This window comes from Sapajus apella, unplaced genomic scaffold (assembly GCF_009761245.1).
Source record: "Sapajus apella isolate SASKATOON/1434 unplaced genomic scaffold, GSC_monkey_1.0 scaffold12, whole genome shotgun sequence".
Classification (NCBI taxonomy): domain Eukaryota; kingdom Metazoa; phylum Chordata; class Mammalia; order Primates; family Cebidae; genus Sapajus; species Sapajus apella.
Window position 1 is genome coordinate 26,172,657 of NW_022436952.1, and position 26,389 is coordinate 26,199,045.

The 26,389-nt window shown below is 49.1% G+C and overlaps 1 protein-coding gene and 1 long non-coding RNA gene across 3 annotated transcripts; one reads left to right on the forward strand and one right to left on the reverse strand.

Moving 5' to 3' along the window:
• Positions 1–23: 23 nt before the first annotated feature.
• Positions 24–10,757, forward strand: LOC116553265. Of its 2 annotated transcripts, XR_004269678.1 has the most exons (4): positions 24–207; positions 2,198–2,278; positions 2,448–2,555; positions 9,344–10,757. It is a non-coding gene; the product is annotated as an uncharacterized LOC116553265 (long non-coding RNA). The 2 variants fall into 2 exon arrangements; XR_004269677.1 differs by having other exon boundaries at positions 2,198–2,555.
• Positions 1,043–17,839, reverse strand: ALOX12 (arachidonate 12-lipoxygenase, 12S type). Its single transcript, XM_032280584.1, has 14 exons — positions 16,426–17,839; positions 15,664–15,865; positions 14,390–14,471; positions 14,157–14,279; positions 13,940–14,043; positions 13,528–13,688; positions 12,217–12,360; positions 10,878–11,087; positions 6,701–6,787; positions 6,303–6,472; positions 5,715–5,836; positions 2,504–2,604; positions 2,211–2,381; positions 1,043–2,094 (listed from the first exon to the last, which is right to left on the reverse strand). The coding sequence occupies exons 1-14, from the start codon at positions 16,558–16,560 to the stop codon at positions 1,915–1,917; spliced, it is 1,992 nt and encodes a 663-aa protein (XP_032136475.1). The 5' UTR covers positions 16,561–17,839; the 3' UTR covers positions 1,043–1,914.
• Positions 17,840–26,389: the final 8,550 nt, after the last annotated feature.

Genomic DNA, 26,389 nt, shown 5'->3' on the forward strand with positions numbered 1-26,389 from the left:
GGAATGGAAGGCGCTGGTATGTCACGTGATCAAGTCTGGCGAGTCACGTGACGAGGAACTAGCAATAACCAGGCCTTGGGGGAAAAATTCTAACTGGTGGAGCTCCTGGTAACTGGCGCGATGGGGTCTTAAGATCGGAGGATTGGAACCATCTGATTTTTACCTCTGATACTTTAGTCTCGGGTTCTCTCCTGTGTTGGGAAAATGGTAAGTGAGACGGATTTTCACCAACAGGGAGCGTTTCTATCTCTTCTTTACTCCTCCCTTTTAAAAATCGAGATTCTAACAGTATAAAGGAGTTAGGATCCCCTTCTGGTGTGGCTAGAACGCTTTAAAATTGCTGAGGGTTATTAGTATTGGAACTTTTTCTCCTAAGTAATATTTTATCATCACATTTGAAATACTGTAACTCTAGATGCCAGATCCAGGAAAATGGGCGATTAGGAAAAGTCCGGGGAAAGCAGACTATGAGCTGGTTGTGAAGGTGAGCAGCAGTTCTGTTAAATATACAAATATGTCACTTGGCTTCTCTACTTTAAACTAGGGAAACTGATGATAGGTCTTTTGAATAACGTAGAACACAATATTAAAAAATATAAATAGGTTATCCCCTCCAAAAAAAGCTGTTTGTATACTTAACTGGTGAGTGACAGATCTGTAATAATTATTTAGAAACAGGAATGTCAAGGCGGTCGTATCACTTGAGGTATGGAGTTCGAGACGAGCCTGGTCAATACGGCGAAACCCCGTCTCTACTAAAAAATACAAAAATTAGCCGGGTGTGTTGGCGTGTGCTTGTGATCCCAGCTACTCGGGAGGCTGAGGCGGGATAATCGCTTGAACCCAAGAGGCGGAGGTTGCAGTGAGCCGAGATGGGGCCACTGCACTCCAGCCTGGGCGCAGAGGGACACACACACACACAATTTTGCACTGAGCAGGCTGTACCCACTGTAATGAGGACAATGACCTCAGAATAATTGAGAGGGATCATTTGACCCTGAGACCCCAGGACCAAACAAGGAAACACTGTCGCTGGCTAGAATAATTTTGTAGTTCTTATTTATTTTGTGCATATTGTTCTTAAAAGGCTTGCAAAAGAGAACTTGGAATGTGGGAAACACATAGATCCTAGAGTGTTAAAGGGGCTGGGAAAGTGGCCTTGAAACATGAAATACATGCCTCTCACCTGGGACTGTCTGGGCAAGGAAGCCATTTTGGGGCAGTGGTTTTTATTCTGCCCTAAAAACACTATTCTTACTCACACACTTTTGAGGTACATGGGTGAATAGGAGAAATATGGGTGGAAGGAAATTGCTAAAGAGTAGAGTCAGGAATCTGTATGCTGGCCACCAGGCATGAAGCTGAGGTGGTTGATTTTTCTAAGAAATCCCCCTGCTCCATGACCTTGGATGTTTTGGAAGCAGGGTCAGGGCCTCAGGCTAGTGCAGGGTTCAAGGGCCAAATCCGGTCTGTAGCCTGCCTGTTAATGTCTCAAACAAAGCACATTTGTTTGTTTGTAGATTTTTTTTTTTTTTTTTGCATTTTAAATGGTTGAATAAACCAAAAGAAGACTATTTTGTGATGTGAAATTCATATCTCAGTGTCCATAAATAAAGTTTTATTGGAACATAATCATGCTCATTTCCATATTGCCTGTGGCTGCCTTCATGCCGCAGCAGGAGAGCTGAGTCGTTGACAGTGACTATGTGGCCTGCAAAGCCTAGAACATGATCTAGCCTTTGCAGAGAAAGTTTACTGTTCCCCTGGGCTAGTGGGATACTAATGTAGGGAGTTTAACTGGGGGAGGACATAGAGCCTTAGCAGCAGAGACTTCAGGAGAAAGTATGAAGTTCAAGATAGAAATGTCAGTCCTAAAGCCGACGTGAAGTATTGCAGGTGGGGTCACTTTAGGGCTCAGATAGTGACACTGTTCTCTATGCAGCTGGGCTTCAGATATTCATAGGGCAGGTCAAGTTGCTCATTCCGGGCTGTAATCTCCTTTTCCAGGTTTTCCAAATCTGTTCGGAATTGGTTTAGCACAGCTTTGGGCTTGGGGCCTGAGAAATATTTTTCTTTGTGATGCCCCAGAGGCACCTGAGACAGAACAAAGGGATCATCAATCAGTTTCTAAAGACAATCGAATCTAGAGCCCAGACCCCCACTCTGATGTTTCCTTCTGTCATTTCTCTCTCCTAAGAGTCCCCTCTCACCATGTCCGGCTGGCGGCGACCCAGATGCCATGTGATGGTCATTTGAAGACAAGCCTGGCGGACATCAGGTAGTGACCCCATCACTGTGGCCATTGTCACGTCTTCCTTGGTGGTGGGTGGGGGCATCCGCATTGTGCATGGGGCATTAGGGACCCAGGCATACCAGTCCAGCTGGAGGAAGGAACTGTAACACTAGAACCCTGGTACTTAGGGTTTGAACTCCCGTCTCTCCCTCAGGCCTCCCAGGCACCAGACACTTGCCCTCAGGGACCTGTGCTTTCAGCTGTCCATACCTGGCCCTGGTTGATGGCTGCATGCTGAGCAGTGCACGTGAAGATGCACATGGTGAGGAAATGGCAGAGTTGACCCTGGGACTGAAAGGAGACAGGGAAACCTGTGGAGGAAAGGAATTAGAGTTAGAAGCCACGGCATAAGAGGAGAGAAACTAAGGCTGCAGTTTTGGGATGCCCATATTTTAGAACTGATGAGTATTTGTTCATTTTATTTAGATATAGTTGCATCAGACATGGGTTTGAGTCCTGGCTGAATCACTTACACTTGGTTACCATAGGCCAATTACTTAACCTCTTTGAACTTAAGTTTTTTCACCTGTGAAATATGGGCGATAGCTACATTGAAAATGAGATGATGTATCAAAATCACCTGGTAGGTAATACATGCTCAATAAGTAATAATTATTGTTATTATGGAAGGATTGGAGGCTGAAAAGTTCTGAGTGACCAAATATCCCTTGCCTCAAAAAGTGGTTAAGAATTGAGGATTCATGGCCGGTGACTCATGCCCGTAATCCCAGCCCTTTGGGAGGCCAGGGCGTGAGAATTGCTGGAAGGCGAGTGACAGAGCAAGACCCTGTCTCCATTTAAAAATTAAAAAATAGCCGGGCGCGGTGGCTCACGCCTGTAATCCCAGCACTTTGGGAGGCCGAGGCGGGTGGATCACGAGGTCAAGAGATCGAGACCATCCTGGTCAACATGGTGAAACCCCATCTCTACTAAAACTACAAAAAATTAGCTGGGCATGATGGTGCGTGCCTGTAGTCCCAGCTCCTCGGGAGGCTGAGGCAGGAGAATTGCTTGAACCCAGGAGGCGGAGGTTGCGGTGAGCCGAGATCGTGCCATTGCACTCCAGCCTGGGTAACAAGAGCGAAACTCTGTCTCAAAAAAATAAATAAATAAATAAATAAAGAATAGAGAATGCTGACTCCTATTCCTGGACAGAATGACAAGTCTCTGTGTTAAATAAGGTGGGGAACAGGAGAAGTCATGGATTTCCAGTGTCACAGCTAAGAGGGGCTCCCACAGGGGTTATCTCTGGCCAATCATATTGCAGTGGATGTGGGGGCTCAGAGACTGATTTTTTTTTTTTTTTTTTTTTTGAGACGGACTCTTGCTCTGTTGCTCAGGCTGGAGTGCAGTGTCGCAATCTCAGCTCACTGCAACCTCTGCTTCTCGGGTTCAAGTGATTCCCCTGCGTCAGCTGCCCAAGTAGCGGGGATTACAGGTGCCTACCACCAAGCCTGGCTAATTTTTGTATTTTTAGTAGAGACAGGGTTTTACCATGTTGGCCAGGCTGGTCTTGAACTCCTGGCCTCAGGTGATCTCCTCACCTCGGGAGAGCTCTCCCAAAGTGCTGGGAGACACACACGATAATTTTATCAGTTAATTGGAATAAATATAATTACTCTCATTTTATAGATAAGAAAATCAAAGCCCATAGAGAATAAACTGTCCAGAAGCCTGGTTGGAAAAAGGCAGAGGCTGACCTTGAACTCAGGTTCCTGACTGCTAATCCCATGCCATTTTTAATTTTAGCACACTGCCTCTAAAACGTCTGTTGGGAAAATTAGACAAAGGTGGGCTATATGAACTGAAAGAGAACAGGGGGAGGGCAGTTAGTGGAGGTTAAAGTTAAAATGTGTCAGGAACTGAATGTCTTTGGCTCTTCTTATATTGAAATCTAATCCCCATTGTGATGGTATTTGGAGGTGGAGCCTCTGGGAGATAATTAGGGCAAGAGGGTGCAGCCCTCTTGAATGGGTTTGATACCTTTACAAGTGGAGAACAGTGCTAGTTTGCTGTCTCTCTGCTATGTGAGGATACAAGGAGAAATTGGGTGTCTGCAGCTTGGAAAAGGGCCCTCACCAGAACCTGGTTTTGGACTTCCAGCCTCCAGAACTGCGAGGAATACATTTCTGTTGTTTATAAGCAACCTAGTCTATGGTGTTTTTTTGAGATGGAGTTTCGCTCTGTCGCCCAGGCTGGAGTGCAATGGTATGATCTCGGCTCACAGCAACATCTGCCTCACAGGTTCAAGCAATTCTCCTGCCTCAGCCTCCTGAGTAGCTGGGACTACAGGTGTGCGCCACCATGCCTGGCTAATTTTTGTATTTTTAGTAGAGACGGGGTTTGACTATGTTGACCAGGCTGGTCTGGAACTCTTGACCTCATGATCCCTCTACCTTGGCCTTCAAAAGTGCTGGGATTACAGGTGTAAGCCACCGTGCCCCACCAGTGTTTATAGTAGTCCAAACTGACTAGGAGCTTAAGGGACAGTACAGAGAAGAACTAGAGAGAGTTTGGTCCTGGAAGGGGTGGCACACCCAGCCTCCCCAGGGAGAGGCTCCCTCCAGGGTAGTGGTGTTTGCCACATTCCCAGGATTGGCCATAAAGGCTCCCCAGTGAATGTCTATAGTTGTCCCACAGAGGCACAGGTTGATATTCAAGGCCCGGGTCTGAAGTATGAGATGGAGAGGCTGAAGGATGAGTGACAGCAGTCCATGCTGGTGCCTGTGTGATAAGCTTAAGAGCTCAGCAAAGGCCATTTCTTCCTCAAAGGTTCAAATGTAGGGAGTGAGGTTTGACTAAAGGTAGTGGCGATTCTAGCCAGAGGGTGGTTAGGGAGGGTTGGGTTAGCTGAAGAAATCTGAGCCCCTAGGATCAGGATGCTGAATTTGGGTTTGAGGCAAAGCACGTATAGTATTGAGCTTACATCCAGAGCTGACCTTGCACTGTAGCAGGTGTGCAGTATCCCTGGACCCTCTGGGTGTGTTGGACAGTAGCAGGTAGGAAGAGAGGGAGGGAAAGCCAGGTGGGCCACTGGGGACTTTGGAGGGAAAATCTTCCCATTTACATCCTCAGGTAGGAAAACAGGGAACCATCAAGAGAGACTGTGAGCCCAGAGGGACTGTGTAGACCCGTCATGGCTGTGGCTCTGACCTGGTGGGTGCCAGGATATGGCAGCTCAGGGGCATCTGTGACGGGTGGGGTGGGACTAGGGGTTGATGGCCAGGGTCTCCGAGGAGGACAGTCCTTGGGTCTCTAGAATTGTGCTGAGTCTGAGGAGGTGGGAGTGGGATGCACATGCTTTCCTGTGTGGAGGGAGGGAGGTGTGATGAGGGGCTGGGGTCCTGTCCCAGAAGGACAGGGCTGGGAAGGGGCCCTGGCAGAGTCTCCCCAGAGCTTCTGTCTCTGGAACGGATCTTACCTCGGTCCTGGGCCTGGCACAGCCCCACCTCTGTGATCTCCCGACACCAGGCCTGCAGCTCAGGGTCCCCACTCACCATGTCATCTCTTTGGTAGAAGAGGTGGATGATCCCCTTCACATACCTGCCCGGGGGAGAAGGCGCTTGAGCCTCTGAGAGCAGAAGCCCTGGCCTCTGGCCTCTATTCTTCTTTCTGTGGCATCTGCCCAATGCTTCCATAGTATCTGGGAAGAGGGCTTGCCTTGGGACATCCCTAGCCCTCTAAACACACTAGCATCTCATGGAAGCAGATGTGGGTGCTTAGTTTAGGAATTCGCAGGGTTGCTTTCATACATCCTCAGAAAATCCTGATTTTTCCAGACCCCTCCCATTCTCCCCCAACAGTTCCCCTCACCTCCTCTCTCTGCCCCATCCCAGTCTCCTCATTTTCAGAGCCACCCACCATGTCCTCACTGTTCTTCATCTCTCCCCAGGATTGAGTTCTGCGCTTCTCCTGTCTGGACCCTCTAATTTTCTCATTGCTTTTGCCCCATGCTGGCCTCAGGCCAGAGGCCCCCTTCTCCCTGTTACTCAGTTCCTCCTTAACTCACCTGGCAATGATCTCCCAGAGCCGTAAAGCATCATGGGCATAGAGAGCACTTGGGAGTCCCAGTAGGCCCCGGTCAGCCAGGTCGTCAGGAGGACAGAGTGAGCAGTAGGTCAGCTGAGCCGTTGCGCAACGGAGCAACTGCACGTGGCCCCCTCCACCTGTGCTCACTGCCTGGGACAGAAGATGACAGGTCTTAGAGGGGAAACAGGGCTGGAGAACCATCATATCTTCCATAAAGCAGGGCAGATGTGGGATTTCCAGATATTAAGACATGGGTATAAAAGGGACAGGTTCATAGGTTAAGATTGAGTCCATTCCCACTTGGTGGGTCTTGTATCCTGAAAGTATCAGCTCATGGAGAGATGGATGACACAGTCCCATGCCCTGTACCCTTCTCACCTTATCAAATATTCCTCCATCTGAGATGAGTTGGGTCCGGGCCCGGGTGTTGATTTCCATGGTGTAGCGGATGTGGGGGATCAGGAGCTGGGGAGGAGGAGATTGGAGGGCATGGCTAGTGGAGGCCGTGCTTGGGTCCTTCCTGATAGGGCCTGGCACCCAGCATGGCGCTTACTCCTCTTGCTGCTTTCCTTGACAGGCTGGTCTCCTGCTGCATTGATCATTCACTCTTATGCGCTCCAATTTCCCAGCGAGGTGGGCTCTGGATCCAGACTGACCAGAATTTTTTTTTTTTGAGATGGAGTTTCGCTTTTTTGTTACCCAGGCTGGAGTGCAATGGCGCGATCTCGGCTCACCGCAACCTCCGCCTCCTGGGTTCAGGCAATTCTCCTGGCTCAGCCTCCTGAGTAGTTGGGATTACAGGCACACGCCACCATGCCCAGCTGAATTTTTGTATTTTTAGTAGAGACAGGGTTTCACCATGTTGACCAGGATGGTCTCGATCTCTTGACCTCGTGATCCACCCGCCTCGGCCTCCCAAAGTGCTGGGATTACAGGCGTGAGCCACCGCGCCCGGCCTCAGAATTTTAACCTACACTTTACGCCTCATTTTAATCTGCAATCTCTTCATTTGTCAACAGGGGGCAGTAATAGACTCTCTTATCTCAGGGGCAGTGGTGATGCTCACCTAAGTGATGTATGGAGAGTGTTCAGTACACACGAGTCCTGGAATAGTAGCTGTCCTCTTCATTGTTTTCACCTTGAATATAGGTGCCTTATGAATCGGCCCTTTGTGATTTTCTTTGCTCCCTCCTCTCATTCACATTCTCTTAAACTAGCCTCTCTACTCATTAGCAAAGCTGCATCTCCATCTTTTAGTTGGTTCACAGCTGGATTTCTTTAGGGGATGGGTGGGGAGAGTACTTTTGGGTCAGAACTAGAAGAGCTCCATTCAGCTACCTGCTTTTTTCTTTTTGAGGCGGAGTCTTGCTCTGTCACCCAGGCTGGAGTACAGTGGGACGATGTCAGCTCACTGCAGCTTCCACCTCCTAGGTGCAAGCAATTCTCTGCCACAGCCTCCTGAGTAGCTGGGTTTACAGGTGCCCGCCACCAGTCTTAGCTAATTTTTGTATTTTTGGTAGAGACGGGGTTTCACCATCTTGGCCAGGCTGGTCTTGAACTCCTGACCTCGTAATCTACCTGCCTTGGCTTCCCAAAGTGCTAGGATTACAGGTGTAAGCCACCACACTTGGCCTCAGCTTCTTGCTTAAGCAAATCTTTCTCCACCTCTACTTAGGCACTGTTGGGTCCTTCTTCTCCTGCTTTTCCTTAGCTATTAAAAAGAGGCCACCTGATCGTTAACATGCGTTGTTTTTTTTTTTTGAGACAATGTCTTGCTTTGTCGCCAGGCCGGAGTGCAGTGGCACAATCTCGGCTCACTGCAACCTGCACCTCCTGGTTTCAACTGGTTCTCCTGCCTCAGCCTCCCAAGTAGCTGGGACTATAGGCACGTGCCACCACACCCAGCTACTTTTTTTTTGTATTTTTAGTAGAGATAGGGTTTTACTGTGTTGGCCAGGATGGTCTCGATCTCTTGACCTTGTGATTTGCCCACCTCGGCCTCCCAAAGTGCTGGGATTACAGGTGTGAGGCACCGTGCCTGGCTGTATTTCTTTCTTTTTTTTTTTTTTTTTTAAATCTTACAATGTTTGTCTTCCTTTCCACATAGTTAATATGCAGGTTTCAAGCAGTTTTGGTGTTTGTCTGAATTGTTGATGCTGGATGCTGGCAATGACCCAAGTGATGCCTTTGGTGTTAAGATATCAAAGCAGCTCACATTAATCTGAAGCTTTTCAGAAGATTCATGAAAGATGCCGAATGTCACAAGAAGCCCAAAGTCCACATGAGGAGAGATGCCTAAGGACGAACAGTGCCTAATAGTAATAATTGCAAGAACTATCTGGGTGAGGTGGCATGTGCCTGCAATCTAGGTTACTTGGGAGGCTGAGGCAGGAGGATCATTTGAGCCCAGGAATTTTAGACTAGCTTGGGCAACATAGCAAAACCCTGTCTCTACAAAAAATAAAAAAAAAATTAGCGAGGCATGGTGGTACACACCTGTAGTCCCAGCTACTCTGAAGGCTGAGGTTAGAGGATTGCTTCGGCCCAGGAGTTTGAAGCTGCAGTGAGTTATGATTGCACCACTGAACTCCAGCCTGGGTGACAGAGTGAGAACTTGTCTCTGAAAAAAAAATTGCAAGGCCAGATGCGGTAGCTCATGCCTGAAATCCCAGCACTTTGGGAGGCCAAGGTGGGCAGATCACCTGAGGTCAGGAGTTCGAGACCAGCCTGACTAACGTGGTGAAATCCCATCTGTACTAAAAATACAAAAATTAGCTGGGCGTAGTGGTGAGTGCCTGTACTCCCTACTACTCTGGCGGCTGAGGCAAGAGAATCTCTTGAACCCGGAGGTGGCGGTTGCAGTGAGTCAAGATCACGCCACTGCACTCCAGCCTGGACAACAGAGTGAGACTCCATCTACAAAAAAAACAACAACAAAAAAAGGGAAGAACTAATGTTTTTTGTAGCATTTAGCTTGTGTCACACTGTTAAGTCCTTTTAACCTTTAACAACCTCATGAAGGAACATGTGAGGACATCTGGAAATTATTGAGGCCAGGATTCAGGACTGAGACCCCAGCAATCCAAAGCAAGAGGCTGCACAGGCCACTGTTAGGACATCTGCAGACTTTACCGTCATGTGCATCCACCAGCAAGTCAGCCGTCTGCCTGAGGATGGCATTACTGTGGTGAGTGCAGACAGCGGGAGGGCTGAACCAGGAAGGGGAACTGGGTGAATAGAGGCTTCAGTTGTTTAAGTGGAGCAGAGGATGGGGACACAGGAGGCAGCTTGAGATGAATTAAATCCAAGATGCCATTAATCGGGCTGGTCTCCATCTTGTCTCTGTTACCAAAGGGGTCACTCCAGAGGTGGCACAGCTATACTGGCCAGGCCTGGGGCATCTGGGTGGAGGCCCCCAACTGAAACACAATTCAGTTGTTTTTACCCAGGACTCACTTGCGTATCTTACCAATACATCAAACTCCATGTACCTAAAATAAAACACCTCATTTTTGCTGACTCTGGCTTGTTCTAACTTTACTGTTTCTGACAATTACTCTGGTTTGTAAGCCTGTATCATGTTTGTGCCCCCTCGGCCAAGTTCCTTATATGTAAAGTATCATCAAGATTTTGAGAACATTTTTCTAAAGCAAACACAGGTCTTATTTTGCCTTCTCCCTGGCAATATATACTGAACTCCCTGTTTAAAAATTACAGTATTTATTAATTTTTTTTTTTTTTAATCTAGAGACTGGGACTTGCTATATTGCCTACTCTGGTCTTGAACTTCTGGTCTTAAGCGATCATACTGCTTTGGCCACCCAAAGCACTGGGATTACAGGTGTGAGCCACCACACCCAGCTCTGAAAACCACAGTATTTTTAGGTTAGTACAGCACACCACCCCGTGGACTTACAGGTGTGGCAGAAGCTTGTACTGATGGCTTTTCTCTGTCTTGTACCCAGGCACGCTGTGGCTACTGTTTCCTCTAGTATGTTTTAGGTTTTTTCCTTTTCGTTCCTGTCATTACCATGCTAGCGTACATCTCTATCCACCTTACTGTTGGGCAGGTATGAGTGGCTTGCTGGCTGCTCTTCCTTGCCTTTTGATCTGTTCTTACTTAGCTGACTCCTCAGTTCGGGTAAAACATTCTTCATGAGTACTAGACTGTTCCAGGCTGTCTCATGTGATTTCAAACTCTAGTACCAGATACTGTTCTCTGGTTGGCTTTTATGGGCTAAATACGAGATCTGTTTTTCTGGTTAAATACTAAATCTAAGGTAGGAATGCGGCCTGGGTTTTACTAATAGTGTTCAATCGCTACTGTGAGCACACTGCTAGACTGTCGGATCTCAGAATTTCAGAGGGTTCGTGTAGAATGTTAAGTGACTAAACTTAATTAAACTTAATTAAAATCAATATCTCAAGATATTGATACAGTCTTGTCTTCACTCACAAATTGCTACAAAGGGTTTTTGCTGCGTCAATATCATTTGATATTGGGCGGTTCCTCTCTCTGCAGTCTGAGGGATATGTGATGTAATAGATTAAGTACCTTGAAGATGGGGTGCAGTCCTGGGAGGCACCGCATGGTGGCGACAGCGATGACCTCAGCCACCAGATGAGTGTTCAGCAAGTGATACTGGAGCTGATGCAGTTGGAAATCTGAATTTCGGACCCAGGACTTTGCCAGGAGCCAGGCAAGTGGGGGATCTGAGGGCAGGAACAGTGTTGGGGTTGGGGAGCTGGGGTTGGGAGGCTGAATCTGGGAAAAAGAGAAACGATTGAACTCCCATTCTGTATATGACATTATAGTCAGCATTCTTGGGGAAACATGACTAAGTGAGATTGCCTTCTAGGAGGCTGTATCCCAGTAGGAGGACTGTGACCCCTCCCAGGCTGCCTCTCACTAGCTGTAGTGCCCTGATGTCAGGTGGAGTGCAGGCAAGACTGGGAGAAGGGAGTCCAGAAGGAGGCCTTCACAGTGGCGTGGGAGAAATCTGTCGGTTTGGGGTTGGCACTCAGATAGTGGTGGAATGTGAAGGAGAAGCAGGAGGTGTGAGATTATTGACTGTTCTTGTCAACTGACTGTTAAGAATAGTGAGAGAAGGCGGGGTGTGGTGGCTCACATCTATAAGCCCAGCACTTGGGGAGACCAAGGCGGGCAGATTACTTAGCCCAGAAGTTCAAGACCAGCCTGGGCAATATGGCGAAACCTCGTCTCTACAAAAAATACAAAAATTAGCTGGGCATGGTGGTGCATGCCTGTGGTCCCAGTTACTGGGGGTGGGGGGGGGCGGTGCCTGAGGTGGAAGAATTGCTTGAACAGGGAGGCACAGGTTGCAGTGACCTGAGATCACGCCACTGTACTACAGCCTGAGTGATGGAGTGAGATTCTGTCTCAAAAAAAAAAAAAAAAAATTGAGAGAAAAGATATTCAAGAGATGGTGAGGGTTCAGAGTCAGAGGCCACTGAGAGATTAAATAGTGATTCTCAAAGTCTGGTACTGAACTGGTAGTATCAGCATCACTTTGGAACTTATAAAAATGCAGACTCTCATTTCCCACCCCAGACATACTGTATCAGAGAGTCTGGTCAAGGGAACCAGAAACCTGCATTTCACCAAGCACTTCAGGTGATTCTGATGCATGCTGAAGTTTGAGGACCACTGGATATGGGACGAGAACTCCATGAGGCCATTTTGACTCTTGAACAAGTACTTCTAGTTGGGTGAGTCAGGGGAGACTAGGGTACAGGCAAATAGTGTGACATGAGGACAGGTCTCACTGAGTGGGGATGGGGTTTAGGAGCCAAGAGCCAGGGGGCTGAGTCCCTGGGAGCAGAGGTTGAGATGAACAGAGCACAGTGTTGTGGGGGAGGCCCAGCGCCCTCACCTGGATGACCATGGGCAGCAGCTTCCCACTGGGCTCCATCTTCAGCATGACAAGGGGGGCAGCCAGGTACTGCTTCTCTCCTTGGATCACGTTGGTTGGAATTCCATCCAGTAGGATGAAGTCAGCTTCAAACAGGGAACCATTCTGGGGATAGGAGGGATGTATCCATTTCTAGAATTCAAAGTCTCCCGCCACAGAGCCAGGGTAAAGGGCAAGACTTTTTTTTTTTTTTTGAGACTGAGTCTTGCTCTGTTGCCCAGGCTGGAGTGCAGTGGTGCAATCTTGGCTTACTGCAAACTCTACCTCCCAGGTTCAAGCAGTTCTCTGCTTCAGCCTCCCGAGTAGCTGGGATTACAGGCACCCGCCACCACGTCTGGATAATTTTTGTATTTTTAGTAGAGATGGGGTTTCACCATCTTAGCCAGGCTGGTCTTGAACTCCTGACCTGGTCATCCACCTGCCTCGGCCTTCCAAAGTGCTAGGATTACAGGCGTGAGCCACTGCACCTGGCCAGGGCAAGACATTTAGTCTAGCTTCTTGTCATTCTCCTGCATCAGTTGGGAGAACTAGAGCACCTGATCCAGGTTCTCTCATCTTAAAATGCAGGAACAGCCTGGTGAGGGTAGATGCCTTGTGTGTGGATGTGTGGTCACAGATCTGGGTTTGGAACCAGGCCTGCTCAACCCAGTTGGCATCACAGGCATTGTAAACTGACCCCCTGTCAAAGGCCAGGCCCCTTTCTGGTCATCCCTGAATGGTTTGTGCTCTGGTTTTGGCTGCCATCAGCTCAGCAAATGCTCTTTCATTCCCTATTCAAATCTCATCTCCTCTGCCAAATATTTCAGAGGGCTTCTCCTAGCTACCTCTGCCACTGCACACGGCACACACATGCACATGCACACATTCTGCCCAGGCTGGTCCTCCTCAGCACAGTGCATTGCTTCCAAACCCCACTTTCTTTTTCTAGAAAGCATCCCAAATTCTCCCCACCTGATGGCTCTTTCACCTTTCTCCTTGTCCATGAACACTGGATTCCAGAACACCATGGCCAGGGAATGTCACTGTTCTTGCTAACATCTCCAGCCCCTCTCTGCATGCTGGGGATTCATTCTGTTTTCCCCTTCATGCTGGGAGCTCCTCATAGTTTTTTTCCCCTACATATTTTATTTCTGTATTTTTCCAGCACAAGACTGCACCAAGGGACAGCGTAGTACTGCAGCCTTCCTTCCTCTGAGTCAGTTTTGTTCTCTCTGTCCGTTCTCACCACACTACTAAGGAGAGAACAGTGCCAGGCAGGAGAAGGGGAGGTACCTGAAGTTCTCTCTCCAACTGAGTCCGAAGCTCTTCCATCCCCGAGGGCAGCACTAGCCTGGAGGGCAGAGAGGTCGAGCGTCTCAACAGCATGGGGTTGGCACCATTGAGGAACTGGTAGCCGAACAGCTCATCATCCTGCCAGCACTGGTGAACCTTCTCTGTGGTGGGCGGTGGAAGGAGGATATATGTACCGCAGCCTGCACATCCTTCTCCTCCAGAGTCTACCCCAGGGATTCAGGCATATGGGCCACCCTGAACCCAGCTTCTGTGTTTTCATTCTCAAGGCCTCTCTGAGTTGACCGGACATGATAAAGTCTCTTCTTGCAAGGAGTTACAGGAGACTGTGGAGAGTGACGGGTCATCCAAAGGACCCTTTAAGGGATTATGGAGGTCTAGGGGAAACACTGACCAGCCAGGGTACTCTTCTGGCCCCAGAAGATCTGATCGAAGTCTTCTAGGCAGTTCCAGGAGCTCAGGAAAGTGTAAACACGTTTGAGGACCATCTCCAGAGCCCTAGGACAGGTATTGAGGTAACTCATCAGCCGATCTCTTGGTCCCTCACCATCTCCCATCATTCATGGACCTCCCAGCCCTTATTCCACCCTGAGGTCCAGCCTTTTTCTCACCCTGCCTTCAGTGTCCATTCAAAGTCCAACCTCTTCTCCTCATGGAATCTCATATTTGGAGGTAGATCATCCTTAGAGTCTGCAGCTATGGTTAGGGGTAACCCTTCCTTCCAGGTGGCCCAGCTAGGAGTTGGGGACAAAGCTTCAGGAAGGATGTCATGGTCAGTGATGGGGGCAGGGTCAGGGAAGGGGTGGGACAATGGGTAGGGGGAGTTTAAGGGGTGAGTGGTCACCAATAGATCTGCTGTCTGTCTTTCAGTTCCTTCTCTCGATGCTTCTGGAACACGTCCAAGGCATTGTCTCCTGGCAGGCGGGCTGGGGAGACATCAGGACAGTTAGCCACATGGCACTGTCTGGTCCTGTGCCCGCCTCTTGTCCTCATCTCCCTGTGGGTAGCCGTATTCCATGTTTTCAGCCTTGCATGGTTGCTTTTGTCTCTGGCTTTGCCTCATTTCATTATCCCCCAGGCACATTTATCCCATCTTTGCCAACTTTGCACTCCTGCCTTCTCTTATTTCAGCCCTTATCCTTTGCCTATAGATAAAATCTTCCTGTTTGCCACCTTCACTCATGCTTGCTCCTTCACTCATCTTCCCCAACCTGGCCTGATTTCGTCAATATTTATGGTTAGAAAAAAACACCTTAATTAAGGTGATGAAATCTTAGTCACCTATATGCCTACGCCTACTGTCTACTACAAAATGCTTTGATTAATTTCACATCTTAAACCTCACCTGCCACTCCTTCACTTGTTCTCAAAAGATTCTACGTTTGCCTTTTTTTTTTTTTTAACCTCACCTTTCTGGATTTACCATCATAGTCTGTATCTATTGACTTCTAGCTCATTTCTGCACTTACACTCACCTGACTCAAAGTCATAGATTTGATGTTTTCATCCCTACCGCCCTCACTTGCCTCTGTATTCATCTCTGTCTCACTCATTACCCATGGTTAAACATTCAGTACTTGCCATCCTCATTCCTCCCGCCTCCTGCCTGCCAGTGGCTTCTTGTGCTTCACCAGTGTCTTCCATGTGACTCCAGCCAAACCAGCTCACCAACATCCTATCATTTGGTTCCCTTAGCTGTCTGCTCTCACAGGTCACCTGCCCCCTACTGTTCCATGTGGTCCCCTCACCTGACTTCTGAGTCACCTAGACATCTCCTTCCTACTTTTGCTTTGCTTCTCTGATTTCCTGGATCGCTGCAACTCCCACTTTCTGTCTTTGCCTCCTTGGAAGATGGGAACTTATTAGATCACTTATTCCCTGCCACCAGCCTCAGGAGCAGTCTCACGAGCAGCCTCACTTAGCCTGTGTGAAACTTTGGGGATTGATAACTCTTTCCTGTTTCCTGTCTAGCACCCTGGGATCTCTATACTTAGCCTGCCCTGGGCCCCTCCCTACATCCTCTAAGTCCTCTCCGACCGACCGTCCTTAGCTCTGTCCTCCCAGCCCTGCAGCAGTTCCCGGGACCTTGCGCCCCCTTTCCCGACACCCCCCGCTCACCAGTGCCCTCGGGCAGGCTCAGGATGTCCTCGCCTTGCACCCAGCAGTAGCAGGGGAAGGTCGCCTCCGCGCAGGCCCCAGGGCCCTGCACTGTGATTCGGTCACAGAACCACGCGTCGTCCACTAGCCGGTGGTGTTTGCGCAACTTCACGAACTGCAGAAGCCCCAAGTCCTCTGCAATGTCACGATCAAACTCCTCTTCCTGTGCAGACCAGACCCAGGCCAGATTTAGTAGGAGGGACCCGACAGGCCATTTTCAGGAGGGAGCCGCTCCCCTGTGCAGCGTTTTCCCAGGGCCTCCAAAAACGGCATTGCCTCGTTCCGCCCGGACTCAACCTGCTCCTTGGGCCTCAGGCGCCCGGAGTGAGGCTGGGGACAAGGGCCCGCAGCGCCTGGAGCTGGTGATGGAGCAGCATCGCCCAAGTGGGTTCCACTAACTGAGCTCACCCCGCGCGGGTGCTTGGAGGATCTTCACCTCCGAACCCCTGGCCTCATGCTTACACAGGCTCTGGGTCACTGGGAGAAGGCCCTGGAGGCTGCCGGGACCAGGGGCGGGGAAGGGAGAAGGGGTTGAGCCCAGCTCGGGATTCCAGCTCCAGACCTTGTCCCTGACTTTGCCCCGCGCGTCCCAACTCCGTGGAAGTCCCGGTCCCCGAGGTCGCGCTGTCACCTTCCCCTAGCCTCCCGCCCTCCCGCCGCGAGCTCAGCCAGGCCTGGGCCCAGGGTCCCCGCTGCCCCGCTCCCCTCGCTCCCCGCGCTGACCTCGCCCCGCACTGGCCGCAGCTGCAGCTCCAGTTCTGCCTCCCCGCGCGCCCCGACCAGCCACAGCTGCACGCGGTTGTGCGACCCGGAAAAGAGCCAGGCACCGGTGGCCACGCGGATGCGGTAGCAGCCCATGGCGGCCCCCGCCCCACCCCGGCAGCTTAGGCGAGGGGAGCCGGGTGCCGCTGGATTCCCTGGACCACCCAGGGCCACCAGCGCCTTGGGGCCAGTTCCGACCTTTAAAAAACAGCACTGTGGCCCCGCCCTCCTGGCAAGTTTTAGTCGCTCGCAAGTCCCCGCCCCAGACTAGCCGAAACCTGCGAGCAGAGCTGTAGAGCCGGCTGCGGGGACTGGCTGTGCCTCCTGGTCCAAGCGTAGCTGCAGGATGATAAAGGGGCCTGTGCCAGGGTGAGGCCAACAGGGTGGCTGTGGCGGGGCCTTCCTGGACCTCTCGGGAAGGCGGGATCGGGGTGGGTTGGAGCGAACATGGATGAGGACACGTAAAGTCTCCAGGTCTCCTGGGGAGCTAGGAAGAAGTGGGGGATGAGTCCATCTTCCAAATGGAGAGGAAGGTCTCTGCTTTTCTGGGCCCGGACGTGGGGAAGGCAGTGGGCCGGCTTCGGCCTGGGAGGCTGTGCTTGGGTCTAGGGATGTCCCGGTGCTAGACCCGGTGTGGCGCATATGTTTTCCAGTACCTGAGCTCTACCGCCTTTGAGCGCTGTGCTTCCGTCAATGACCGGGGGTTCCCCAGGCTACCTAAAACCTGGAAATGAAGCAGCTCCACACTTGCTCCCCACTTCCTTTCAAATATCTGGGCATTGGGGTCCCAATGTACACCAAGTATCATGGGCTAGACCTTGGAGAGAGGCCTGAGGCAGGGCAGTGAAAACCTCATTTTGTCCAACCTCCGTAGCGGGTACAGACAATGCTAGGGACCCAGGAACACCAGTCGGGGTGTTAGGGTACGGCGTGGAATTGCCTAGGGACCTGGCATACATGGGCCGTTCCCACAAACTTTGCCTTTTCCAGGTGAGTGCAGCCCTTTCCCCTCCAGTAGGTTTCAGGTTAATTTTTATCTCTGTTTCCTGGTCCTGCATGGGTATCAGGTCTTCTGGAAATCCAGGAACAGCAATTAGGCCACAGTTGTTGAGGGACTTTGTCAACATTGAAGGATGAATCAGAGCTCCGGCTTTGTCACCCATCTATTAATCAGTCAGATGAAGCCTGCTACACAGGTCCCTGTGTAGATCTTGATCCAAGTGATTAGAAGCATTTGGCTCTTTGTGGATATGTCTGGTGGTCTGGGCTAGGCCAGTGGAAGGTGAATCTGCTTTCTTGAGCCAGTTCTCAAAATTGACTTGGTTCCCTAGCTGTTGGTAGAGGTAAGTGAGAGGGGGTTCTAGCCCTGCCTTCCAGCCTCTGGACCTCCCAGAAGTGTCTCCTCCTCATTGGATTCAATTCCTTTTCTTTCTTTCTCTCTCTTCCTTCTTTTCTTTCTTTCTTTCTCTTTCTTTTCTTTCTTTCTTCTTTTTTTTTTTTTTTTGTTTTTTAAAGATGGGGTTTCACCATGATGGCCAGGCTGGTCTTGAACTCCTGACCTCAGGTGATCCACCCACCTTGGCCTCCCAAAGTGCTAGGGTTATAGGTGTGAGCCACTGCGCCTGGCTCAATTCCTTTTCTTATCTTCTAGGTCCACTCTGTCCTGCATCCTCTGTGCTCAGGACTGCAGGTCTGCCATTTGCTGGTCCCTAGTTCTTCCAGTTTTCTGGGGTCACCCTATTCTGTACTATCCAAATAAAATGGCTCAAATTCCCATCCTGCATAATAGTAGGATCTGGCCTTTTCCCTACAAATTTTCATGGGTTATTTTTGCCTAGAAAAGAGTTTGTCTCATCCCTACTTCCAAAAGCACTGTTCCTCTGCTGTCTTGTGACTCCTTTTCTGCCCATTCTAGTGTACTGTATGGCCACATGCAGACAGAGGGAATGAATAATTGAGAAAACAGATTTAGCACATGCTAAATGAGTGAATATGGTTAAACAGCGAGAACAAGGCCGGGTGCGGTGGCTCACACCTGTAATCCCAGCACTTTGGGAGGCCGAGGTTGATGGATCACCTGAGGTCAGGAGTTCAAGACCAGTCTGGCCAACATGGTGAAACCCTGTCTCTACTACAAATACAAAAAAATAGCCAGGTGTGGTGGCAGATGCCTGTAATCCTGGGAAGCTGAGGCAGGAGAATGGCTTGAACCTGGGAGGCAGAGGTTGCTGTGAGCTGAGATTGTGCCATGGCACTCCAGCCTGGGCAACAAGAGTGAGACTTTGTCTCAAAAAAAAAAAAAGAATTTACAAGTTTTCTAAAGCAGAAGTCTCCTCCCTTATTTTCAACAGAGAGAGCTAGGCCTTTCATTTTTTTTTTTTTTTTTTTTTTTTTGAGACAAAGTCTTGCTCTGTTGTCCAGATTAATGGCATGACCTTGGCTCAGTGTAACCTCCACCTCCCAGGTTCAAGCCATTCTCCTGTCGCAGTCTCCCAAATAGCTGGAACTACAGGCATGCAACACCATGCCTGGCTAATTTTTGTATTTTTAGTAGAGATAGGGTTTCACCATGTTGGCCAGGCTGGTGATCCACCTGCCTTGGCCTCCCAAAGTGCTGGGATTATAGGCATGAACCATGGTTCCTGGTCAGTGCTTTGTTATAGTCGCCCAAACTGCCTAAGAGCCTTTTTTTTTTTTTGAGACAGGGTCCCACTGTGTCGCTGAGGCTGGAGGCCAGTGGCACCATCACCGCCCACTGCAGCCTTGATCTCCTAGGCTTAGGTAATTATACTGCCTCAGCCTCCCAAGTAGCTAGGACTACTGGCCCGTGCCACCACGCCCGACTAATTTTTGTAATTTTTTGTAGAGATGGGGTTTTTCCACGTTGCCCAAGCTGGTCTCGAGCTCCTGGGCTCAAGTGATCCACCAGCCTTGGCCTCCCTCCCAACATACTGGGATTACAGGGGTGAGCCACCGCACCTGGCCCTTTTATTTTTAAATTTTTATTTGTTCCTAACAATGGCCATTTTGTTCTTATGTATGCTACAGGAAGGACTAGGGACTTAATTTTGTCAGTGTCCTTTGCAGTAGGAAAGCCCATGTGGGTACACGTGAATGCCAATGTAAACTTTCTTCTTTCAAACTCCCGATTCCTTGCTGTCTGTGCCAGGAGCCAGCTCCCACATTCCCATTACCTCTCTTTGTAGAAGAGTTTAACTGTTTTTTTTTCTTTTGGAGACAGTCATGCTCTGTCACCCAGGCTGGAGTGCAGCGGTGTGATCTCAGCTTGCTGCAACCCCCATTTCCTGGGTTCAAGCGATTCTCCTACCTCAGCCTCCTGAGTAGTTAGGATTACAGGTGCACACTACCATGTCAAGCTAATTTTTGTATTTTTCTTTTTTTTTTAAGTAGAGATAGGGTTTTACCATGTTGGTCAGGCTGGTCTCGAACTCCTGGCCTCAAGTGATCTGCCCACTTTGGCTTCCCAAAGTGCTGGGAGTACAGGTGTGAACCACTGTGCCTGGCCAATTTAACTTCTTGATCAAAGCTTCTTCCACTAGGTTATGTCCCAGGGAATGTGGATGATGGAGAGAGTCTTTACATTTCAGAGCCAGAAAGGCTTGTTAAAGAGTTTTCCTAAATACAAGAATAATTTCATCCTTTTCCTTTCTCCTCTGCCAGTGTGGCTTAAACTGCAGCTAGTGTTACTTCTGTTGTATCTGCTATGTGGGTGTTTGGACCCCATGTTTGGCCTGGGTCTATATAAATTTGTATTTGTTCCTTGAGACACCTACACATTGGACACAGGAGGCATGACATTATAAACTAATTTTAAACTGTGTAATTTTAAACTGCTATGTAATAATGGAATGTGATTTCAGGGCACAAATTGTGTCATCTATTTCTCCAGTTAGTAATCTGGGGACTCCTCGTCCCTATTTGCAGGAAGTCCAGCACTTCCCTCTTTGAGTACTGTCACTTGCTATATCCTTGTCTTGTGGTATGCCCAAGGAGACCTTGTCCTGTACTATCTAATGGGTCATTTTTCTTCTCTCTTTTCTTTTCCTCCTCTTTTCTCCCTCCCCTCCCCTCCCCTCTCTCTCCTTTCTTAGACAGAATTTCGCTCTCGTTACCCAGGCTGGAGTGCAATGGTGCTATCTCGGCTCACTACAACTTCCGCCTCCTGGGTTCAAACGATTCTCCCGCCTCAGGCTCCTGAGTAGCTGGGATTATAGACATGCACACTAGTAGAGATGGGGTTTCCCCATGTTGGCCTGGCTGCTCCCACACTCCTGACCTCAGGTGATCCATCTGCCTCGGCCTCCCAAAGTGCTGGGATTACAGACGTGTGCCACAATGCCCGGCTAATTTTGTATTTTTAATAGAGACAGGGTTTGCCATGTTGGCCAGGCTGGTTTTGAACTCCTGACCTCAGGTGATCCCCCCCCCACCTCAGCCTCCCAAAGTGCTGGGATTACAGGTGTGAGCCACCGTGACCGGCCAATGGGTCATTTTTCTAGTGCGGCAGGGCTGCCTGCATAGGCCACAACGGTGACATAGACTCGGCTTCCAAACTCTGTGTTCACATGTTTGGGCAAAGTCCCCAACATGGGATTATGTGCCAGGGCTGCGTCCAGACTCAGCCTCCCGAACCTTCAGGCCTTGGAGTTGAGCCTGGTCATTAGACCAGACCACTGTCTTCACACAGTGTTTCCCTTTGGGAGCCTGGGTGTTTTTTCCTCCTGTGAACCTCCATTGGGACATTCTCAATCTTCGGGAGAGGCTTAATTAATATTTAGCAATGTTGAAAAGAATGAATCAGGGGCCAAGGTATGGTGGGTCCTGACTGTAATCTTAGCACTTTGGGAGACTGAGGCAGGGGGATTGCTTGAGCCCAGAGAGTTGGAGACTAGCCGGGGCAACATGGCAAGACTCTGTCTCTAAAAAAGGTAAAAATACTGGGCCGGGTGCGGTGGCTCACGCCTGTAATCCCAGCACTTTCGGAGGCCCAGGCGGGCGGATCATGAAGTCAAGATATTGAGACCATCCTGGCCAACATGGTGAAATCCCGTCTCTACTAAAAATACAAAAAATATTAGCTGGGCATGGTGGTGCATGCCTGTAATCCCAGCTACTCAGGAGGCTGAGGCAAGAGATTCGCTTGAACCTGGGAGATGGAGGTTGCAGTGAGCCGAGGTCGTGCCACTGCACTCTAGCCTGGTGACAGAGTAAGGCTCTGTCTCAAAAAGCAAAAACAACCCCAAATTAGCCAGGTGTGGTAACTTGTGTGTGTAGTTCCAGCTGGGGAGGCTGAGGCGGGATGATGGCTTGAGCGCAGGAGGCAGAGGCTGCAGTGAATCGTGATCGCCCCACTGTACTCCAGCCTGGGTGACAGGGCGAGACCCTGTCTCAAAGAAAAAAAAAAAGAGAAAAAGAAAATCAGGGCCACAATCTCTTTTCTTCCAGGTAGTTTCTTGGGCCCTTTAGTCAAATTTATACTCCCCACCTCTTCTACCAACTCTGCATGCCGGGGGAGTGTTGGGTGGGGAATGGGGGATGCAGAGGGTGGGGTAGGGGGAAGGGAGAGCTTTTGTGTTTCTGTAAAAGGGAAATCAAGGCTTAAGACTCAGAGAAGAGACAAGAAAGATTTGTTCCCAGATAGCTGTCTATGTCCGTTCCAAGAGAAATGACAGCTGACAGATCCTCGACCCTTTGCTGCCTGTCCCCCTCTTTTCTCCAACCTCTGCTGCCCCAATCCTAGTAAGTATTCCCTAGTCAAGCCCAGAGAGTCTGTTCAAGTTTCTGAGGGCTCACAGAATTCTCTTCAAACATGAATATACTTACAGAATTGGTTGGCTAGGTGTGGTGGCTCATGCCTGTAATCCCAGTACTTTGGGAGGCCGAGGTGGGTGGTTCACTTGAGGGTCAGGAGTTCAAGACCAGCCTGGCCAACATGGTAAAACCTCATCTCTACTAAAAATACAAAAACTAGTCAGGTGTGGTTGGTGGGTGCCTGTAGTCTTAGCTACTTGGGAGGCTGAGGCAGGAGAATAGTTTCAACCTAGGAGGTGGAGGTTGCAGTGAGCCAACATTGCACCATTGCATTTCAGCCTGGGCAGCAGAGCGAGACTCTGTCTTGAAGAAAAAAAAATCACAACTGCTCCCATGTTCATTGTAATATTATTTACAATAACCAACCTAAGCGTCCATTAACAGATGAATGGATAAAGAAAATGTGGTCTATACAGGCATATCTCTGAAATACATTGGGATCACTTCCAGACTACTGCAATAAAGTGAATATTGCAACAAAGAAAGCCACACAAATTTTTGGTTTCCCTGTGCATATAAAAGTTATATTTATACTATACTGTAGTCTATTAAATATGCAATACCATTATGTCTAAAAAATGTACATACCTTGGCAGGGCACGGTGGCTCACGCCTGTAATCCAAGCACTTTGGAGGCTAAGGCGGGCGGATCACCTGAGGTCGGGAGTTCAAGACCAGCCTGACCAACATGGTGAAACCCCGTCTTTATTAAACAACAACAAAAAATGTACATACCTTAATTAAGAAATACTTTATTGCTAAAATATCCTATCATCTGAATATTAGTTGAGTCATAATATTTTGCTGCTGGACGACCGTGCCTTAGCGTTGATGGCTGCTGACTGACCAGGGGCATGGTTGTTGAAGGTTGGGGTGGCTGTGGCAGTTTCTTAAAGACAGAAATGAAGTTTGCTGCATTGATCGACTCTTCCTTTCACAAGATATTTCTCTGTAGTATGCGATGCAGTGTGATAGCATTTTATCCACAGTAGAAATTTTCTCAAAATTGTGGTCAGTCTTCTTAAGCCCTGCCACTGCTTTATCACCGACGTTGATGTAATATTCTAAGTCCTTTGTTGTCATTTCAGCAGTATTCACAGCATCTTCACCAGGAGATTCTATCTCAGGAAACCTCTTTCTTTGCTCATCTATAAGAAGCAACTCATCATTCATTAATCTTTTATCATGAGATTGCAGCAAGTCAGTTATATCTTCAGGCTCCACTCTTTTTTTTTTTGAGACTGAGTCTCGCTCTTGCGGCCCAGGCTGGAGTGCAGTGGCGCGATCTTGGGTCACTTCAACCTCCGCCTCCCGGGTTCAAGCGATTCTCCTGCCTCAGCCTCCTGAGTAGCTGCCCCGCCACCATGCCAGGCTAATTTTTGTACTTTTAGTAGAGATGGGGTTTCACCATGTTGGCCAGGATGGTCTTGAACTCTTGACCTCAGGTGATCCACCCGTCTTGGCCTCCCAAAGTGCTGGGATTACAGGCAGGAGCCGTAGTGCCTGTTCCAGGCTCCACTTCTCATTCTAGTTCTCTCAATTTCTACCACATCTGCAGTTACTTCGTCCAGGAAGTCTCGAACTCCTTGTAGTCATCCACAAGGGTTGGAATCAACTTCTTCCAAACTTCTGTTTTGTTGATATTTTAACTTCCTCCATTGAATAATGAAATTTCTTTCTTTCTTTTTTTTTTTTTTTTGAGACTGAATCTCACTCTGTTGCCCAGGCTGGAGTGCAACGGTGTGATCTCAGCTCACTGCAACCTCCGCCTCCCAGCTTCAAGCCAGTCTCCTGTCTCAGCCTCCTGAGTAGCTGGGATTACAGGTGCCGACCACCATGCCTGGCTAATTTTTTTTTTGTTTGTAGAGATGAGGTTTCACCATGTTGGCCACGTTGGTCTCAAACTGCTGACCTCAAGTGATCCGCCCACTTCAGCCTCCCAAAGTGCTAGAATTATAGGCATGAGCCATGGTGCCTGGCCTGAATCATGAATTTCCTTAGTGGCATCTAAATGGTGACTCCTTTCTGGAAGGTTTTCGATTTATTTTGCCTAGATGTATCTATGGAAGCTCTAGCTTTATGAAATGTATTTGTTTTTTGTTACTTTATTATTTTTTTAAATTTTAGAGACAACGAAGTTGTAGGGGCATTTCACAGGTGGAAGGAGACTGGAGAAAGTTTGAGGGCATAAGAGAGAGCTGAGGCGCGGTGGCTCATGCCTGTAATCCCAGCGCTTTGGGAGGCTGAGGCAGGCAGATCACAAGATCAGGAGTTTGAGACCAGCCTGGCCAACATGGTGAAACCCCATCTCTACTGAAAATACAAAAAAATTAGCTGGGTGTGGTGGTGGGTGCCTGTAATTCTAGGTACTTGGGAGGCTGAGGCAGGAAATCGCTTGAACCCGGGAGGCGGAGGTTGCAGTGAGCTGAGATTGCATCACTGCCCTCCAGCCTGGGGGACAGTGTGAGACTCCATTAAAAAAAAAGAAAAAAAGAAAAGCTGAATGAGGGGCTTGGGCTGGGACAGGAGTGCTTGGCATGGTTGAGACACTCGGTGAAAGTTGGTGACCATGAATTTACCTGTTTGTTCAGGGGTGTCATTTCTCTAGTAGTACTTGCTGCTCGATTGCTGACACTGGAAAAACAATTGGACTCATCAGAGCATCCAGGGGTGGAACGGGTACCCTGAGGCTTTGCCTGGCAGAGGCTCACAGGAGCCCCTCCCTTGTTCCTCTCTCCCCAGCCATCAGTGGTGGAGTAGGAAGAAGAGCGCCATTCTTATTTGTTGTCAATTTCTATTTCAAGCAAACATAGTGTCAAGACAGCCCTCCTACGCATACGGGCCGCTGAACGGCAGTTTTGGACTTCTTCCATTCACTTGTTCTGGAGCTGGCTGTACTCGACATTTCTGTAAAGAGGCTGGGAGGCCCGTCCTGGCCCCTCCCTGAAGCCCCCACTGCTAGACTATTCCTCAGGGACCCAACGCCCAACCCTGAAACTTTGCTTTCAGGACCCAGCTGGAAGGCCAGCCGGGGTATTTTGCATTTCTTGTTCTATCTGGAAGTAGCTTAGGGAAAAGAACAGCGGAGCTCTAGGGTCCAACAGAGGGCACGGGGCGGGGACTGGGGTGGGGGGCGTGGCAGCAAAACTTGACCCCTTCTCTGGGATCCCTGGCAACACCTCGTCATTATTTCATGCTGTTTATTCTACTCTTTGCTCTAAGGTTTACCGTGGAATCCTCCATTGTTCAGATCTCTCACACCGATTTGTAGAGGATTTTCATGTCTTGCCTACTGCTGCTGATGGTGTCTGTTCCACCCTGTGCAGAAACCTACTTGGCAGCTATCATTAACACAGAGCTAGTCCATGTCATAGACCTTCCCTGAAGGTTTAGAAGGGCATGGACCACAGTGAAGCCAGCGAGGCACTCATCCTTGAGTGTAACATTTAAGTGGGCACCAAAAACTCAGTGCTCAAAATAAATAACAATTTAATGCAGTATTTACAACATCAAAATGAATGCAAGAAATCCATGATGAACAAAGTATTAGAATTTAAAATAAGAACAGCAAAGCTTAATATTAGCCATCTATCTTCCTAACATTCTTTTCTTTTCTTTTTTTTTTTTCAGAGACAGTGTCCTGCCATTTTGCCCAGGCTGGCTTTGAAACCCTGGCCTCAAGCCATCTTCCTGCCTCAGCCTCCCAAGTAGCTGGGATCACAGGGGTGTGCCATCACCCCTGGCTATATTCTTATTATTTTGTAACCGTTCCAACCACCAGAAATTTCTCTCTGTCTGACTTGACCCATAGCACCTCCCTTACTATCACTGAGTGCCTTGATGTGGAAAATCTTATCTTTTTTCTGTTTAGTATAATTGGGGGAAGTCTGTATTCTTTTATTATGTAAAACAACCTCTCATTGTTTCATCTCCTTTCCGTTTTTTTTTGAGACGGAGTTTCGCTCTTGTTACCCAGGTTGGAGTGCAATGGCGCGATCTCGGCTCACCGCAACCTCCGCCTCCCGTGTTCAGGCAATTCTCCTGCCCCAGCCTCCTGAGTCGCTGGGATTACAGGCACGCGCCACCATGCCCA

What these genes read in the sequence shown, in the direction of transcription:
- ALOX12 (XM_032280584.1), bottom strand. Translation starts at nt 16,560, where the DNA reads ATGGGCTGCTACCGCATCCGCGTGGCCACCGGTGCCTGGCTCTTTTCC. An exon ending in GACAGACAGCAGATCTATTG is followed by an intron (nt 14,280 to 14,389) that starts GTGACCACTCAC and finishes CCCAACTCCTAG; the next exon opens with CTGGGCCACCTGGAAGGAAG. An exon ending in GACTGCACCCCATCTTCAAG is followed by an intron (nt 6,788 to 10,877) that starts GTACTTAATCTA and finishes CCTCCTCCCCAG; the next exon opens with CTCCTGATCCCCCACATCCG.